General features: G+C 40.5%; 1 protein-coding gene across 1 annotated transcript in view; it reads left to right on the forward strand.

The window, feature by feature from the left end:
* The window catches only part of LOC121854971 (hemicentin-1-like), a 78,318-nt gene that overhangs the window by 34,007 nt on the left and 26,811 nt on the right, over positions 1 to 17,500 (forward strand). Inside the window, exon 5 of the mRNA XM_042349792.1 lies at positions 16,896 to 16,972. Coding sequence (XP_042205726.1) covers positions 16,896 to 16,972 — 77 coding nt within the window. The remainder of the gene's footprint in view (positions 1 to 16,895; positions 16,973 to 17,500) is intronic.

Genomic DNA, 17,500 nt, shown 5'->3' on the forward strand with positions numbered 1-17,500 from the left:
ATAGAGAGGAGGGGATGGAGGGGGGGGATAGAGAGGGGGAGGAGGAGGGGGATGAGATGGAGGGGGATGGAGGGGGGATAAGGAGGGTGGAGGTGGGGATAAGAAGGGTGGAGGGGGGATAAGGAGGGAGGAGGGGGATAGAGAAGATGGAGGGGGGATAAGGAGGGAGGAGAGGGGGGGATGGTAGACCTCTGTGTCGCATTTGGGTGAGATACAGACAAGGTGCGTCATAGAGGAAGGGGTGGACACGACAGACAGACAGACAGGCGACGTATGTTTACAAATAAAACATTAACAACACAAATTTACAATCGTCCCTCTCATCCGTGTTTGTTGATCATAAAATATATATATAAATAAACTAAATAATGAATGAACACAAACCTATGTGTGTGTTTATAATCTCGTAGGAGGGTTTGTTTACTTGGGAGGTCTTATAAGTCAAACCCCATGAATGAAAGAAGCCGTAGATCTTATAATAGGCTTGAGATCATTCACATTATTGAGAACGAGTCGTCAATCAGCTGTTAAGAACGATGGTGTAGTCGACAAATTATGTGAATGATGGCGTCACAGTGAGTGTTATGTGATTGATGGCGTCACAGTGAGTGTTATGTGAATGATGACGTCACAGTGAGTATTTGTGAATGAGGGTATCCTGACCAGCAGCATCGACTGTCAATAACAAAACTGGGCTGTCAGAGGTGTGTGTGTGTGTGTGTGTGTGTGTGTGTGAGCCATGAGCCATATTGAGTACCTGAGACATATTAATCCATAAGACATACTGTAGTGTATTAGTCATAGTGGGTGGCCATGGGTGGTGGTGTTGGGTGGCCATGACTAGAAGTGGTTGTTGGCCATGGGTAAAGTGGAGGTGGTGGTTGGCCATAAGTGGTGGTGGGCGGCCTTGGGTGGTGGTGGGCGACTGTCACTCCCAGCCCAACGTTGTGTCGTAAAAAGTAATGAGAATTTGCATAATGTTGACGTATCGCTCAGCGGCATCGTATAAGAAAAACTGCTTATTATTATTACTATTGTTATTATTATTATTATTATTATTATCAACATTATTATTGTTAGTGTTATTATTATTATTTTTTTGCAATTGTTGATTATTATTATTAATATTATTATTATTATTATTATTATTATTATTATTATTATTATTATTAGTAGTAGTAGTAGTAGTAGTAGTAGTATTGTTGTTGTTGTTGCTGTCGTTACTTTAGTCATATTACTACCACCAAAAATCTATTCATGAGACAAATTTACCCATAAGATATAAATTCCACCATGAGACATAAATTCCTCCATAAGACATAAATTCCTCCATGAGACATAAATTCCTCCATAAGACATAAATTCCTCCATGAGACATAAATTCCTCCATGAGACATAAATTCCTCCATGAGACATAAATTCCTCCATGAGACATAAATTCCTCCATGAGACATAAATTCCTCCATGAGACATAAATTCAGCCATGAGTGAGACATAATTCCAGTCTTTACACTTATTGCTCACCAACTTCCGGCGTGAAATAATAATAGTTGAATTTAGTTTATACCTGAAACAAAAAAACATATGAAGCTGTGGATTATTACTTAAGTGTTTGTCGGTGACGCTTACAGACACACAGAGAGAGAGAGAGAGAGAGAGAGAGAGAGAGAGAGAGAGAGAGAGAGAGAGAGAGAGACAGAGAGAGACAGAGACAGAGAGACAGAGAGAGGACCATTATAGATACGGTATTCATTTCTTCATTCTCCATAAATTCTCCGTCTAACATCGGAAGAGGATTTATTACGGCTATTTGACCGGTAAAATGCCCGGTTGATTTTAGGTGCCGCCGCTACTGTGTTGTGGGGGAAAGAAGTGGGGGGTTAGTGGGGGTGAAGGTGAGTTGGGTAGAGAGGTAAGGCGGAGGTGGGGGGTGAAGGAGGTGGGAGAGGGGTATAGAGGATTGAGGGGAGAAGGAATAGGGGAGTAAGGGGGGGGAAGGGAAAGGGGGTGGTGGAGGGAGGGTGATATAAAGGGAGAAGTGGAAGGGTGGAAGAGGAGAGGGAAGATGGAAGAGGATAGGAAGGGTGATGTAAGGGGGAAACAGGAGATGGAAGGAGGGGAGAGTAATGGAAGGGGGAAGTGGGAGGGTGGAAGGGGAAAGGAATAATGGGAAGGAATGGGAAATAGTGATGGCAGGGGAGGGGGGGGGTAGAGGAAGGGAGACGGGGTTTAATATTATTTATTTTCGTGATGGGCAGAAAATATTCTTCCCTTCACTCACTGGAGAAAGCTGTCAAGGGTAGGATAGATTAAGTTAAGGTTAGGTTAGGTTAGGTTAAGGTCAATTTAAGTTAGGTTAAAGTTAGGTTAATGGATGGATATACAGATAGATAGATAGATAGATAGATGTAAGTGCCTTCTATCAGTTTTCGCTACAGTCGTCATCGGTATGAATCAATCAGAACTAATTTTGACAGTGACGCCATATGTGCGTTGTAATAACCAAAAACAATCAACCAATAACAGTAACGCTCGAAAGTAACTCTATAGAGTGAAGTAATGGAGCGAGCCAATCACAGAATGCTTCGTCAGTGACATCATCAATGATTTGAACCAATCACAACACCGTCGGCCATAAACACTGAACCATGACGTCATATGATATGGACCACTCAGAGATGAGCTTCTCGTCGCCGGGGCTCCATGTCAATAGACCAGAGTGTTGACGGGAAAATATTATCGTAAAACAAAAACAAGAATATCTGTCCTTCAAGGCCTCTCAAACTATCACAGTAACTATTTTTTCCCCCAATATCTGAAATACGATAACTGCTATGTGACACTTTCTGCCATTTTGTCTCTCGTTTATTGTTTACCATAATGGAAAAAAAAATCTAAGTGACAGCAGGTGACAGGAGGCCGTGTCGTCTCTACGGGACAGGTGTGGACAGAGACAGAGGTGAAGAGATAAGGGACAAAGGACCGGGGGATAGAGAAAGAGAGGAAGGAGAGATAGTGAAGGGCATTCTCTCTCTCTCTCTCTCTCTCTCTCTCTCTCTCTCTCTCTCTACTCCCTCTCTTTCTCTAGCGAAGAAAGAAATCTCACCCACATGACAAAACACACATTGATTTATCTTCACACATAACCATTGACATAAACTTACAATCACCCCAGACACAGCAACAGAGAAATCACCCATAGCCCCAATAACATACCTCGATATATCTCTGTATAACAAACAGACCTTACCAACTACCATTAGATTAACGAAGCATCATTACATTAGACCAGTAGGGAAATATGATGATGGTATGTTCCTAAAAGTCATTCACTGGGAGTTATAGATAGGTTCTGACGTGTGTGTGTGTGTGCGTGCGTGTGCGTGTGTGTGTGTATGTGTGTGTATCAGCCTGGCACGATCAATTGCATCGGGTGGAAGACGATATTAGGAGGCCGTCATATTTGCTGCACCGTATTAAGGTCAGTGATATTGTATACAGGCATGTCTTGACACTCTCTCTCTCTCTCTCTCTCTCTCTCTCTCTCTCTCTCTCTCTCTCTCTCTCTCTCTCTCTCTCTCTCTCTCTCTCTCTCTCCCCGCGGTCACCACAACGCCCTCGTCACTCAGCACGACCCACCACCAGCTAAATATAGGCTCTCCAATTTCCCTAATGAATCTTCAACACTAGGAAGGGGGTAACTCTCCTTCGTGGTTCATCGACCATAAAAATAAATAATTACCCCAAAATGTAAGATTAATGAATGTAAATAAATTGGTGTATGTTCTTGAGAGTAGATTAAAGAAATGAAGAGCTGTGGTTAATAAATTGTTTCTTTGTTTTATGATTTTAGTGTATAATTCCGTAAGATTAATGATTTAAATGTATCTAGTGTATAAATATTGTATAAGATTGTATAAGTATAAAATAAGCAGTTTGATGGGGGTTTTTTAAGGCAAATTACAAGAAGGGGTGATAATTATGACTATATTTTGTACTTCTCAACCTTAAATGTATTATGGGAGTAAATTGTTGACTGTAACTGTACCCTACTGTAAGATTTGTTAACGAGATTACATAAACGAATATACATAGTCACAATTTATTAAGGTTTTTATTACTTAATCTTGTAATATTATCAGATAAAAATGTATGGAGGTAGTTTATGAATACATGGTTGGTTGTAATAGCTTCATTCCGTGCGATTAATGAATGAGATGTATGATTTTTTTTGTATTCATTAGAGCAGGTTACAAGAATAAATGGATGCTATTTGCTCTGATAACTCGAGTTTATACCTGTAATAATGTCAAGTAATATAAACTGCAGGTAATTTTACACAGGGGTGAGGTGGCTGAGTGGATAAAACTCTCTGTTCATATCCTGTGTGATGCTAGTTCGATCCCATAGCGCAGTTAGTCCAACCAGCTTGTTTTGTTTTTTTGTCGTAAATCAGAGCATTCTCGTATGATAATATACAGAAATACAATCATATTAAGAGTATCATCCCTAGTTTATTTCGTCTAACCTAACTTAACCTAACCTATTATAACCAAACGTAACATAAGGAAATTAAAAGAAATCTAACCTAACCTAACCCTAACCTAGACGATGGAGGTGCTAATCTTCATATCCCTTCCAGAATATACACCTCCCCCCACTTCCTCCTTCTTCCCCCTTCCTCCTTCCTTCCTTCCTTCCTCCTTCTTCCTCCATCCCCCTCCTCCCTTCCTTCCCACCTCCCCCTCCTCCCACCCACCCCTCCTTCATACACACCTGACAACAAAGACTAATTAACACAGAATCGACCAACAGAACAGGTAACACTAAGGCTGGTCGGAACAAAAGACCTGGGTGGGTACAGTAGTTTTATGTGAGAGCCAAGATGTACCGTGAGATGGGGGGGGGGTGAGAAGGAGGGGAAGGTGGGAAAGAGTGAGAGGAGGGGGAAAGAAAGGGGGATGTGAGGGGAGGGGTGAGAGAAGGAGAGAGGGGAGGAATTACTGTGTCTTGAAGCTGTTGTTTGGGGTTTAGTTTATATCTATGTCTCTCTTTATCTCTCGTTATTTCTCTCTCTCTCTCTCTCTCTCTCTCTCTCTCTCAAGACATGATACACACACTCCAAGCTACTGAAAGACACACTTATGACTGACTTCATCTCACTCAATTATAAAAGTTAAGTCTCCCTTTCACAGCTGGGTCAAACTTGGGATACCCCGACCTAAAACCAGCGATCCTTACACCAGGCCAAAATGCTGGTGTTATTGATCTAATGTATACATACATACATACATACATACATACATACATACAGCGAAAGTGTGGTCGGTAAAATACGGTAAGAAGTGTGTGTGTGTGTTGGTCGCTGACAGCAAGGTGCACTTTAATTAAGCTCCCTGGTGCAGGTAAGAGGGAGAAAGGAGAGAGAGAGAGAGAGAGAGCCTTGAGCTGGTAAAAATAACTCTTCCCCCCTCTACTTTCTCTCATGAGCTGCCAACCTTTTAGGACAGAGGGAGGTGGAAGGGAGAGTAGGGAGGAGAAGAATTGGGGAAGGGGGAGGGAGGAAAGAGAGGGTAGAGAATATTCTATCTGGTGATCTCTGACTTTCGCTTTCTATAAGGTAATTCCTCTGGTCGAGGGCAACCAGCTACCAGTTGAGGGAGGGAGGGAGGAGAGAGAAGAGGAGGGAAGGGAGGGAGGGAGAGAGGGAGAGAGGGAAGGGAGGGGGTAAGAGAAGGAAGGAAGGAATGACTAGGTGGAGTATGATGGAAGGCGGTGGGGGGGGAGGGTACAGTGTGAGCGGATTCACTATATGAAATAAATGCGACATATAAGTCTTTTGAAGTTGTTAATGCAATTTATGTTGGGTCTTGAAAGTAGTACTCCCTCTCCTCTTCCTCTTCCTCCCCTTCCTCTTCCTTCTCCCTCTCTTCCCTTTTCCTCCTCTTCCTCTTCCCCCTCCCCTCTTCCTCCTCCCCCCTCCTCTTCCTCCTCCCCTCCTCCCCCTCCTCTTCCTCCTCCTCCTCCTCCTCCTCCTCCTCCTTCTCTTCTTCTTCTGTTTGGGTGGGGAAGAAACAGAGAGATCCTTAAGGGAAAACATTACGTGGCAAGGGAGTAAATTTCTTTGGATTTTTTTTTCTGAACTTTACTTTAAAAAATTTAGGAAACAAGAATAAATTTGATACATGTTTTAATTCTTGTTTGTTATTGTTGCTGAATGATTTATTTTCTTATTATACCTTATATTTTCATTTAATTTATTTATAATTTTGTTTTATTGTGAATTTAATTTTATTTTGTTAGTAGTAGTAGTAGTAGTAGTAGTAGCAGTAGTAGTTAAGTAAAATATCAATCCACTATAGTTTAATTAGACAACATTGAACATAATTTAGACTACAGCATAACAGAAATAAGTCTCAGATACAAAAAGCCTTACAGTAATACAGCAACATTGTACTGCTGTCCTTCTTGAAATTACAAACGCCATTTTATGTGAGATATTGTGGTGGAGGAAAGTAATTCTGTTATCTTTTTAGCTGGCTTTAGTTAGCTGTGTGGGAAAGGTAAATGTGTGGTGATGTGATGTGGTGTGGTGTGGTGTGTGGTGTGGTGGTGAGTGTGCGATGAGCTATTCCTATTGATAAACCACCACACGCTTCCTGGGAAAAAAAATCCACCAACCTAATCTAATTAAACCTAAATTAACCAAAACCTTATCGATAAAATAAAAAACCCAAACAATATAATTAATAAACAAGAAGAAGAAAATTACTGATAAAGATAAAATACGATAGAATTTGTGATAAACGAGAAACAATGAGTAATTAAAACTAGTTCAAGTTAACGTAATAGATATATGAACGAAGAGGAGGAGGAGGAGAATAAATTACGGTTGAGAATAAAAAGAAAATATGATAATTAAGTAGAATAAAGACAAAATAAAAATATAATAGATAATAAATAAGAAAAGGGAGAAAATATATTAATAAAGAAGGAAAACTAGAAAACAAATGATAAATGAACAAAAACTGAAATAATAATAAAAAAATGAAAAAAAATAACAGAACAAAAATAATTAAGAAAAATTACCCAAAAAAATGTAACTAAAAAAAAAAGAGAGGAGAAATATAGAACAGTATCATAACTTATAAATCCGGATTGTTGATGTTGGTAGATTCGTAAATTCGGATTTTTTTTACACGAACGTAAACAAATGAAGTAAGATTTTTATTTATTTTTTTCCATGTTGGTAATTTTTTTCTTCTTTTTTGATTAAGCATAAATTTGAAGTTAAGTTATTATTATTATTATTATTATTATTATTATTATTATTATTATTATTATTATTATTATTATTATTATTATTATTATTATTATTATTGTTGTTATTATTGCTATTAATTGTTGTTGTTGTTATGACGTAAATCAACTGTTATTTCCATCTATTAACGAATTACTTTTAGCATTAAGTTACTGTTCTGACATAAGTTTGTTAATTCTTATAATTGTAATAACTGTATTCTTGGAACTAATTCAACATTTTGGTAACATATGATTCATAATTATACGTTTGGGTATAATTTTATATAATTCTTACATTAGACTTTAGCCAAATTCCTAATATAAACCACCTAACCTAACCTAAACTACCCTATTCACCTGTCTAAAAAGCCCGAAATTAAAGGAGAGAGAGAGAGAGAGAGAGAGAGAGAGAGAGAGAGAGAGAGAGACCTGAACTAACATGCAAACATCAATAAGGACTAAAATGCTTCGTCAGGACCTTAATATCTGTCAGGGTTTCCAGGGGTTCACGTCGCTAAATTTAGAGAGTTGCTGGACATAATTTCTTCTTACCCTGTCAATATATAAGGGGGCAGTGGGTCGTGGCAGTGGGTCGTGGTAGTGGGGTAAAATGTTAGAGGTCGACCCTATAAACATCGTCAGCAGTCAATGTTAAGAGTCTGCTGGCCTTCTGCTGTGTGTTAAGAGATAGCAGAGAGTTCAATGTTACGAACCATGACCTAATAAATATCGTCAGGTATTGCTAAAGGCTGACCTAATAAATATCGTCAGGTATTGCTAAAGGCTGACCTAATAAATATCGTCAGGTATTGCTAAAGGCTGACCAAATAAATATCGTCAGGTATTGCTAAAGGCTGACCAAATAAATATCGTCAGGTATTGCTAAAGGCTGACCAAATAAATATCGTCAGGTATTGCTAAAGGCTGACCTAATAAATATCGTCAGGTATTGCTAAAGGCTGACCAAATAAATATCGTCAGGTATTGCTAAAGGCTGACCTAATAAATATCGTCAGGTATTGCTAAAGGCTGACCAAATAAATATCGTCAGGTATTGCTAAAAAAGGCGGCCAAATAAATATCGTCAGGTATTGCTAAAAGGCCTATAATAAATATCGTCAGGTATTGCTAAAGGCTGACCTAATAAATATCATCCAGAGTAATATTGCTGAGAGCTGACCAAATAAATATCGTCAGGTATTGTTGCTGGTGACCTAATAAATATCTTCGTATAGTGTGCTGGCTGACCAAATAAATATCGTCAGGTATTGCTAAAGGCTGACCAAATAAATATGTCATCGAGTGTTGCTAAAGGCTGACCTATAAATATCATATATGAGTATTGCTAAAAACGGCCTAATAAATATCGTCAGGTATTGCTAAAGGCTGACCTAATAAATATCGTCAGGTATTGCTAAAGGCTGACCAAATAAATATCGTCAGGTATTGCTAAAGGCTGACCTAATAAATATCGTCAGTTATCGCCAGAAATTATCTCAAAAATCAGTTATATATTATTATACTTTAATTATCGCTAGTCGTGTTGTTTAATGGTATAGTGATTGCCCTAAGAATATCGCCAGTAGCTGGAGTTAAGAAACTGACTCGAGGATTAATGATACTACTCTAGACTACGAGTATACATAAAAGTCCTTTGGTTATGTCGGTAAATTACAAGAGACTGCCCCATAAATATCGCCAGTACCCGACACTAAGAGCCAGCTACGCATACATTAATAGACATCAAGAATAATACTGTTACCCCTATTAAAACACTTCACTCGTAGCCTAACATGATTGAGACTGCCCCATAAATATCGCCAGTAGTCAATGTTAAGAGGCTGCCCTTTGTATATCACCCCCACACCCCCACACCCCCACACCCTTACATTAGTATTAAAGCGTAATACTATGACGGTGTTGTCTCATATTTCTTAGTGTGCCATTAAAGATGTCTCATAGAAAACGGAGTGAGGGTAGAGACGAGAGCCGGCTATAATGTGAGTATGGGGCTGACCCTTGAGTTGCAATGAGTGGAGGGCGTCTGACACTTTTATAACTACTGTACTTAATTGAATGGAGCGTTTATGTAGTTAAGAGAGCAACGGTTTAAGTCTCATGAATATTGAATGTACTGTATACGGCTCGCCTCTCTCTCTCTCTCTCTCTCTCTAGTCATTACACTATTTGTTACGTCATTACTGTTCTGTAGTCACACTAAATAAAACGTTGACACCTTCCATTACTCTCAGGTGAGTCACTACAGGTATGTACACTTCATCATATCACTCATTCCTGATCAATAAAAGCAATTATATGAGAAACAAGTAATTTACTCTCTTTCATTTGATATATTTTTTGTTTAGTTGTTGTTGTTGTTGCTTTTGTTGTTGTTATTTTTTTTGTTGTTGCTTTTTTTTGTTGTTGTTGTTGTTGTTGTTGTGATTAAATATTTTGTAACAGACATACTTGGCAGATATATTGTTCTTCCTGGCATTATTATTATTATTATTATTATTATTATTATTATTATTATTATTTATTATTATTATTTATTATTTATTATTATTATTATTATTATTATTATTATTATTATTATTATTATTATTATTAGTCTCTGTGTGTGTGTGGGGGGGTTACACCAGGACTCTCTCATCAAGGAAGACTTCAGCCTCCTCCTCCAGACATTTGCAGGCCTCCTGAAGATACACTCACTCACCTCCTTACTCTAAGTAATTCTCCTAACCAAACCTAACCTAACCTAACCAAACCCTTTTTTCATTTATGTAGTTTCAAAGGGTCTTAAGTTGTGTGTGTGTGTGTGTAATAATAATAATAATAATAATAATAATAATAATAATAATAATAATAATAATAATAATTAACGGTTTATTGAAAGAGCTTGGCAGCCAGAAGGCTGAAAATATACAGTTACATATTTGGGGAATGGGTTTCGAATTACAAATAATATACAAGTAACATAAGTGATATAAATAAGATATATAATAACTAGATGGGGAAAAGCTCAAACTACAGGGCATTTCAACATAGTGACAGTGCAAGAAGTAGTATTTACTGGGAGTGAATACACTGGTCTATTACAAGTTATTGATAATTTTTACAATGGTTGGGACTGGGCTGTTCTTATAGCGATCAGTTCGTGCACGTATGGGCTGGATGCGGTTGTGGTGTCGAACAGCAATTCTCGGGCTAGGGATCTCAGGTGGTAGTAGGAGCCGGTGTCGAGGATGTGTAGAAGCTTCTTACCAAATTTGCAGATGAGGTCGTGGTGATGGTCAGTGAGAGTCGAAAGGGTCAGTGTGTTGAGCGCTTCTTGATATGTGGAGTAGGAAGGGAGAGAATAATCTTGCATGCCCTTTTTTGCATTTTTCTAGGTGTTTACGTTGTGTGGCATTTAGGGAGGAAGACCAGGTGGGGGAGGCATAGGTGAGCTTGGGAAGTATGAATGTTGTGTACACACTGAGGAGCTCGGGTGCAGGAACTCCGAGGGACTTGAGTTGGCGGAGGAGGTGGAGACGGAAACTGGAGGATTTGACAACTTCACTGACGTGTGGTTTCCAATTTAGTTTGTTGTCTATGGTGACGCAGAGGAGCTTCGTGGAATCTACAACCTGTGTGTGTGTGTGTGTGTGTTGTTACTTCTGCTGCGTCGAGTTAACTCTCTCTCTCTCTCTCTCTCTCACACACATATAAGAACCGACATCCACAGATGTTAATACACAGACACCTAATTAATTACGTAAATAAAAATACATAATCAAACATATATAAACAAACACACACACACACACACACACACACACCGGCTCCTCCTACTACCTGAGATCCCTCGCCCGACAATTGCTGTTACACCACAACCGCATCCAGCCCATACGAGCACAAACTGATCGCTATAAGAACAGCCCAGTCCCAACCATTGTAAAAATTATCAATGACTTGTAATCAACCAGTGTATTCAATCCCAGGCAATCTTACTTTTTGCACTGTCACTATGTTGAAATGCCCTGTAGTTTGAGCTTCTCCCCGCCTAGTTATTATATATCATATTTGTATCACTTATGTTACTTGTATATTATTTGTAAATCAAGAGACCCATTCCCCAATTATGTAACTGTATATTTTCAGCCTTCCGACTGCCATGCTCTTTCAATAAACCGTTAATTATTATTATTATTATTATTATTATTATTACACACACACACACACACACACACACACACACACACACACACACACACAGACACACACACACATCACGAGACTAGCAGAGAAATTTCCCGACTTCTAGTTTATTTATACGATCAGCTGTTTTCCCTTTGTGACTGTGTTCGTATATGATTGTTGCATTTGTGTGTGTATATGAGCGTTTGATTGTTTTGTGTATATGTTCGTATTTTATCACTGTGTGTGTGTGTGTGTGTGTGTGTGTGTGTATGTGTGTGTGGGAATTTTTGCTTGTGTTAAAACCTTATGAAGTATTTATGAATGTACTTTACTGAGTAGTTATGTTAGTTCATCACAGTACAGTAATTAAGGTGATATGAGAATAATTGTTGCAGTCGTAGCTTTAGTAGTAGTAGTAGTAGTAGTAGTAGTAGTAGTAGTAGTAGTAATATAAACGCAACAACAACAACAAAATAATACCCCAAAATAACAACAATAACAGTAATCAACAAACATCACCTGAGTCATTACACGCCAACGCTCACCAGGTATCCAGCCCAACAGGTAAGTCTCATTAGGGCGAGATATTAGTACAGGTGTAGCAAATTGTCACGGAGTTCCCTGGTTTCGTTAGGCCAAGTGGAAAGTTATGTTCCTCCCTGTTGACTGGGGAGGGTGAGTGAGGGAGAGGAGGAATGAGGGAGAGAGGGGGAGATGAGGTGGGAGGGAGGGAGAGAGGGGGATATAGAGTGAGGGAAGGAGATGAGTGAGAGTGGGAGAAAGAAGGAAAGACTTAATAACAGGAAGGAAGGTTAACTGGTATTTGTGTACGTAAGGAAGGAAAGGAGGAGAATGGAGGGGAGAGGAGGGAAAGAGAGAGAAGGAGAGCATGGCGAACTGTGTACCTACGTGTGCAGTAGGAAGGGTTAATGAGAGAGAGAGAGAGAGAGAGAGAGAGAGAGAGAGGGGACTGTATATATATGTGTGTGTGTGTGTGTGTGTGTGTGTGTGTGTATGTGTGTGTATTTGTCGTCGTTAACCGCGTACTCTGTGGTTTTTGTCTCTCTTGTGTGCTAACGTAGCTGTGTCAAGAGACCATTGTCGGTACTCTCTCTCTCTCTCTCTCTCTCTCTCTCTCTCTCTCCCTCCCTCCTTCTACCCCTTTCTCACTCTTTCTTCCCCTGCTACACACCTCCCCGGGCTTCTGTAGTCATAATAGTAGGCTACAGCACTACAGCATCCTCCTAGAGTCACTACAAAACAAGTCGTGAGTGCCACAATCGTAATGCACTCCTGGAACTAATGGTATAGCATTTTCTTGGTCCTATTACAGAGCAAGCCAGTCTTAATACAATTCAGGAACCCCCCCTCAGAGCAAATGGTATAGGCAGCTTCGTATATACTGACCCTAAATATCCCTGAAACTGCTATATATATATATCCCCAGGACTCTGTAGAGCAAATGGTATAGCATCCCTCTGGGGCCATTACAGAGCTATCGCCATTCCCTGCAGGTACCATTCTATGCATGGTAAGTGTAGACTAAAACAGCGGAACATTATACTATTACAAGTGTTCAAAACAGGTGTATAGTTTCAGGCAGTGTAGTGTTGCCCGCTCCTCAATTCTCTCAGAGGTGTTACACCCAGCCTTCCTCCCTCACTCCCTCCAGCCTCCCTCCCTCACTCCCTCCAGCCTCCCTCTCTCACTCCCTCCAGCCACCTTTCCCCTCCAGTTGCTGAACACGAGACTAAAGTAGTGTGTGTGTGTGTGTGTGTGTGTGTGTGTGTGTGTGTGTGTGTGTGTGTGAGTGTGTGTGTGTGTGTGGGTGGGTGTGAGAGCGCGCCGTTTGTATGTATGTGTGTGTGTGTGTGTGTGTGTGTGTGTGTGTGTGTGTGTGTGTGTGTGTGTAAATTATGATTCAATCGAAATGACAGACGAGGCTAGAGGCGGGTAGTTACATCGGTGTATTATAATGGTGCAAATTTAATTGAACTTTTTATATGTTGGAGGTTTGTGCTGCGCTACAAGGAGTATTAGGGGCGGCAGTTACGATAGAGTGGTGGTTGAGGAAACAAACGAAGATTTACTGTATATAACACGAGGTTTGTAACACTCCCAAAGTAGCAGAAGAGAAATGGTGAAGATTAAGTAAACAATCACACCTGTTGTCTAAGTGAACGGCGTGTAATTAAAAGCCTTCTAACCTGCCGGATGTTTCTGAGAAATTGGTAAGGCGACTTCAGCTTTCAGTCGGATTTTGTTGTTTGTCGACTGTCTCCAGTATCTCAGCGCGGAGACGTCGCCGCCGTAGTATTTTTTCAGAGATGAGGCCATCACTATCCTTCTCCTCCTCCTCCTCCTCCTCCTCCTCCTCCTCCCACCCTCTTGTACGTCATTCACATTGGCAACAACGACGATAATGGTGATGAGAAAGTTTAAAAGCCAAATATTGAAGGTCTCATACTCGGGGAGCCTAATGCCGTCACCGAGGACAGTCAGAGTGGCGGTGGTGAGGGACTGGTACCCGTCCACTTCGCTGTCTATCAGATCCATCAAGTAAGAAGTAAACATTACCAGAAACATCACCACCAACACCGTCACCTGCAGCACCATGGTTAAGTCTGTCTCAGTCTTGTAAAAAGTCTCTCGACACCGGCCAACAGGTAGGCTGGCTGGATAAGGCTTTGATCATCACCAGCAGCAGCCGTGCACACACTAGTAGGTTCACCGGCTCATCAATACTCATCAATGGTTCTATATCAAGTGCCCAGAAGTTACCCGCGTTTTTCCCGGTTATTCTCTGTAATGTCGTACTGTATTCATGCGATACTTTAAAATGCAAAACCTGCAGACAGAATAAACTGCCGTTGAGGAGAAAAAGTGTATAACCTTTACTCAGTAACCGACACTGGCGAAGGTGTGATGTCTCTAAAGCAATTGGATGACGGTGAGCGCCAAAACCACCTTTAAGTACACAGAGACAACTTCAGATGTATCGTCTTTGAAGAGAAGCTTGTCTGTGTCTGCATAAATCTTAACAGCTGCCTCGTTGGGGTGATACTGGAGAGGTTGGGGGTGGCTGGAGATGACTTGGGAGGAGAAGATCCAGTGGTCATGAAACTTCTCATATAGGAGAGACAAATGAATAAATAAGTCGTCGTCCTGCGTATGAAGACCGTACTGCACCAGCACCGCCCGGGTCTGTTCCTCCACCCACCTCGCCGTCTCCAAAGTTTGCAGTCGCGTGTCAAGAAGTGACTGCGAGAGTGAGGCTTCGCTGTCTTCCACTTCACGTCGACTCAGGAGGACGTAAGCGTGGGGAGTGACGCCGTACCTGTTTGTCTTACTACGGAATGATTTCGTTTCAGTGTAATTATGAAAAGGCAGTGTCTCGGCTGCTGGATGGTTTAAGTCAGGTTTTCCTTCTTGCCAACTGGGATGCATCCTTGTCCCGATTGGTTTCCCGTCATCCCTTCCCACACGGTACTGGCGTATCGTGATATTACCCACGAGGTCACCGTAGCCCAGATCATCCTTATCACTAAAGAGTCTCTGTAGCTGCTTCTTGGTGTACTGAGACACATCATCATTCTCACTGAACCCGGCAGTCTCGTGCAGTCCTAGGCCATCGAGACGCGGTTTCAGCTCTGGGTACATAATACACTCTGAGTGGTCGACGTGGACAAACCGGTGCTTGAGGGCCTGGTGGTGATAATAGCCTTGTGGTTCTCGAGCAATGTGCCCACGTATGAGATGAGAGTTATAGTCACCAGGTGGAAGTAGGAGAAAAGAACACCGTGGAAGTTGTGCTTTGAGTTCGGCCTCAGACCATCCACATACCCCATGAGGAGCACACGCACCGCTGATGGAGGCTCACTGACGTTAGGTTACGTTACGTTCGGATATCTTATGTTATGTTATGTTATGTTATGTTATGTTAGTGTCTTAAGAGTATAATTCTAATATAGACTATGTGGAGAATGATGTGCGTGTGTGTGTGTAGGTATGTTAGTGTATGTGTATGTTTAGGTGTGTGTGTGTGTGTGTGTGTGTGTGTGTGTGTGTGTGGGGAACGGAAGGCTGTTGATGAACTTCAGAAATATATTGAAATCCTTTAAAAAGTCTCAAACAATACTTCGAAAACATTGTCCTGCAAACAATATGAAAGACTTAAAATACGATTTGTAATGTTGCGGCAATATTTTAAAGGCGTCTTGAAATTATTAAAAAAAAGGGGTGGGGGGAGGAGCGATGTGTCCACCCCTCTTAAAATTCCTGGAAAAAACAACACCTTGAGAGCGAGGACTTTTAGCTGACCTGAAACACGTAAATGAGATCAGAGAGAGAGACTGACTTTGATAAATTAACAAGATCTTCCCATTATTATTATTATTATTATTATTATTATTATTATTATTATTACCAATCTCAAGCCTAAAATACCCTGCCTACCTAATATCCCCCCAAAAAATATTCCCCTCCAGGTACAAAATTGTGACCCTATTCATAAAAGCCTATTATCAGACCATGTTGTTAAGAGGTCATACATTATACTAATTCACGATGTAATTAGATATTATGAAGAACCTCGACCTTAATGGCCTCGTCAGATTATAATTACTGGAAATATAAGCAGCAAGATTATATGTAAATGAAGTTTGTGTTTGTTTGCTTGTTGTTATAAAGTTGTGAGATATTATTATGTGTTGTTGGTTAGGAAAATGATGTAACGAGGTGATGAAGGTGTTAGGAGGGGGTGAGTGAGGACTATGATTAAGGTGAGGTGATTAATGGTGAGAGGAACACACGCTTATACATATACACACGTGAATATATATATACACGTCCATACACACACACACACACACACACACACACACACACACACACACACACAAATATGTAAAAAAAACTTGTATAACATTTTCTCTCACACTCATCATCATCATAAGAAAGAAAGAAAGAAAGAAAGAAAGAAAGAAAGAAAGAACAACATACATACAAGTCAGGTCATGATTCTTTATAGTTTCTCTTCCTTCATCTTTAGATTTGACCTCTGACCCCTCCTCGACCCCCTTCCCCCTCCTCACCCCCTCCCCTCCTCCTCCCCACAAACTTACACCTGAATACCCAAGTTTTAATTAAATCAACACAGGTCTGACGGAAGCAAGGTTTTACTTAAGTTCACAGCGGGTTTTATTTTTTATTTTTTTTTTTTTTCGTTTCCATTGTATCTCTTCTTCCTCTTCCTCATCCTCTTCTTCTCTTTCGCATTCAACTGTTTTTCTTTGTATTCTTTCTTCCTCTTCTTCTTCCTTCCTTTCATCAACATTGTCCATTTTTCTCTCGTTCCGTTTTCTCTTAATTAGTGATTACCTCATTCCCATTTTCTTTCATGTTCACAGGTATCGTGGGCCAGACGTCGAGGGGGAGACTTTCACATCCTCACTGTTGGATTCCACACCTACCATAATGACGAGAGGTAAGTGGAGGGGGCTTCCACACCTCTTAGAAGATTAATTAAGGCTTCTACACCTGTTAGAAGATTAATTAAGGCTTCCACACCTGTTAGAAGATGAATTAAGGCATCCACACCCGTTAGAATATTAAGTCTTGGGAATAGACTTCAACACCTGTTAGGAGATCAACAGGAGCATCCAGGTGTGTTCGGAGCATAATTGAGTTTCCATACTTGCCGTGAAGCGAACGTTGGGGTTTCCAAACACCTGGTAAAAGATAAATAAGAGGTTTCCCCACACACCATAAGAGACAAGGATTCCAAACTTGTTAAAATATAAACACAAGGATTCCACACCCATTGTTTACATGATGCTCTCAAGGTGTGACGTCACGGAATCACAGAAATCGAACCCTGGGTCCATTTTCGTTTCTTGTGAGAGTTTGGTTGTATGTTTATGAGTTTATGTGAGGACCTATACTTAGGCACTGTCCTTGAGAGAGAGAGAGAGAGAGAGAGAGAGAGAGAGAGAGAGAGAGAGAGAGAGAGAGA

Source organism: Homarus americanus, unplaced genomic scaffold, assembly GCF_018991925.1.
Source record: "Homarus americanus isolate GMGI-L3 unplaced genomic scaffold, GMGI_Hamer_2.0 scaffold52625, whole genome shotgun sequence".
NCBI lineage: Eukaryota > Metazoa > Arthropoda > Malacostraca > Decapoda > Nephropidae > Homarus > Homarus americanus.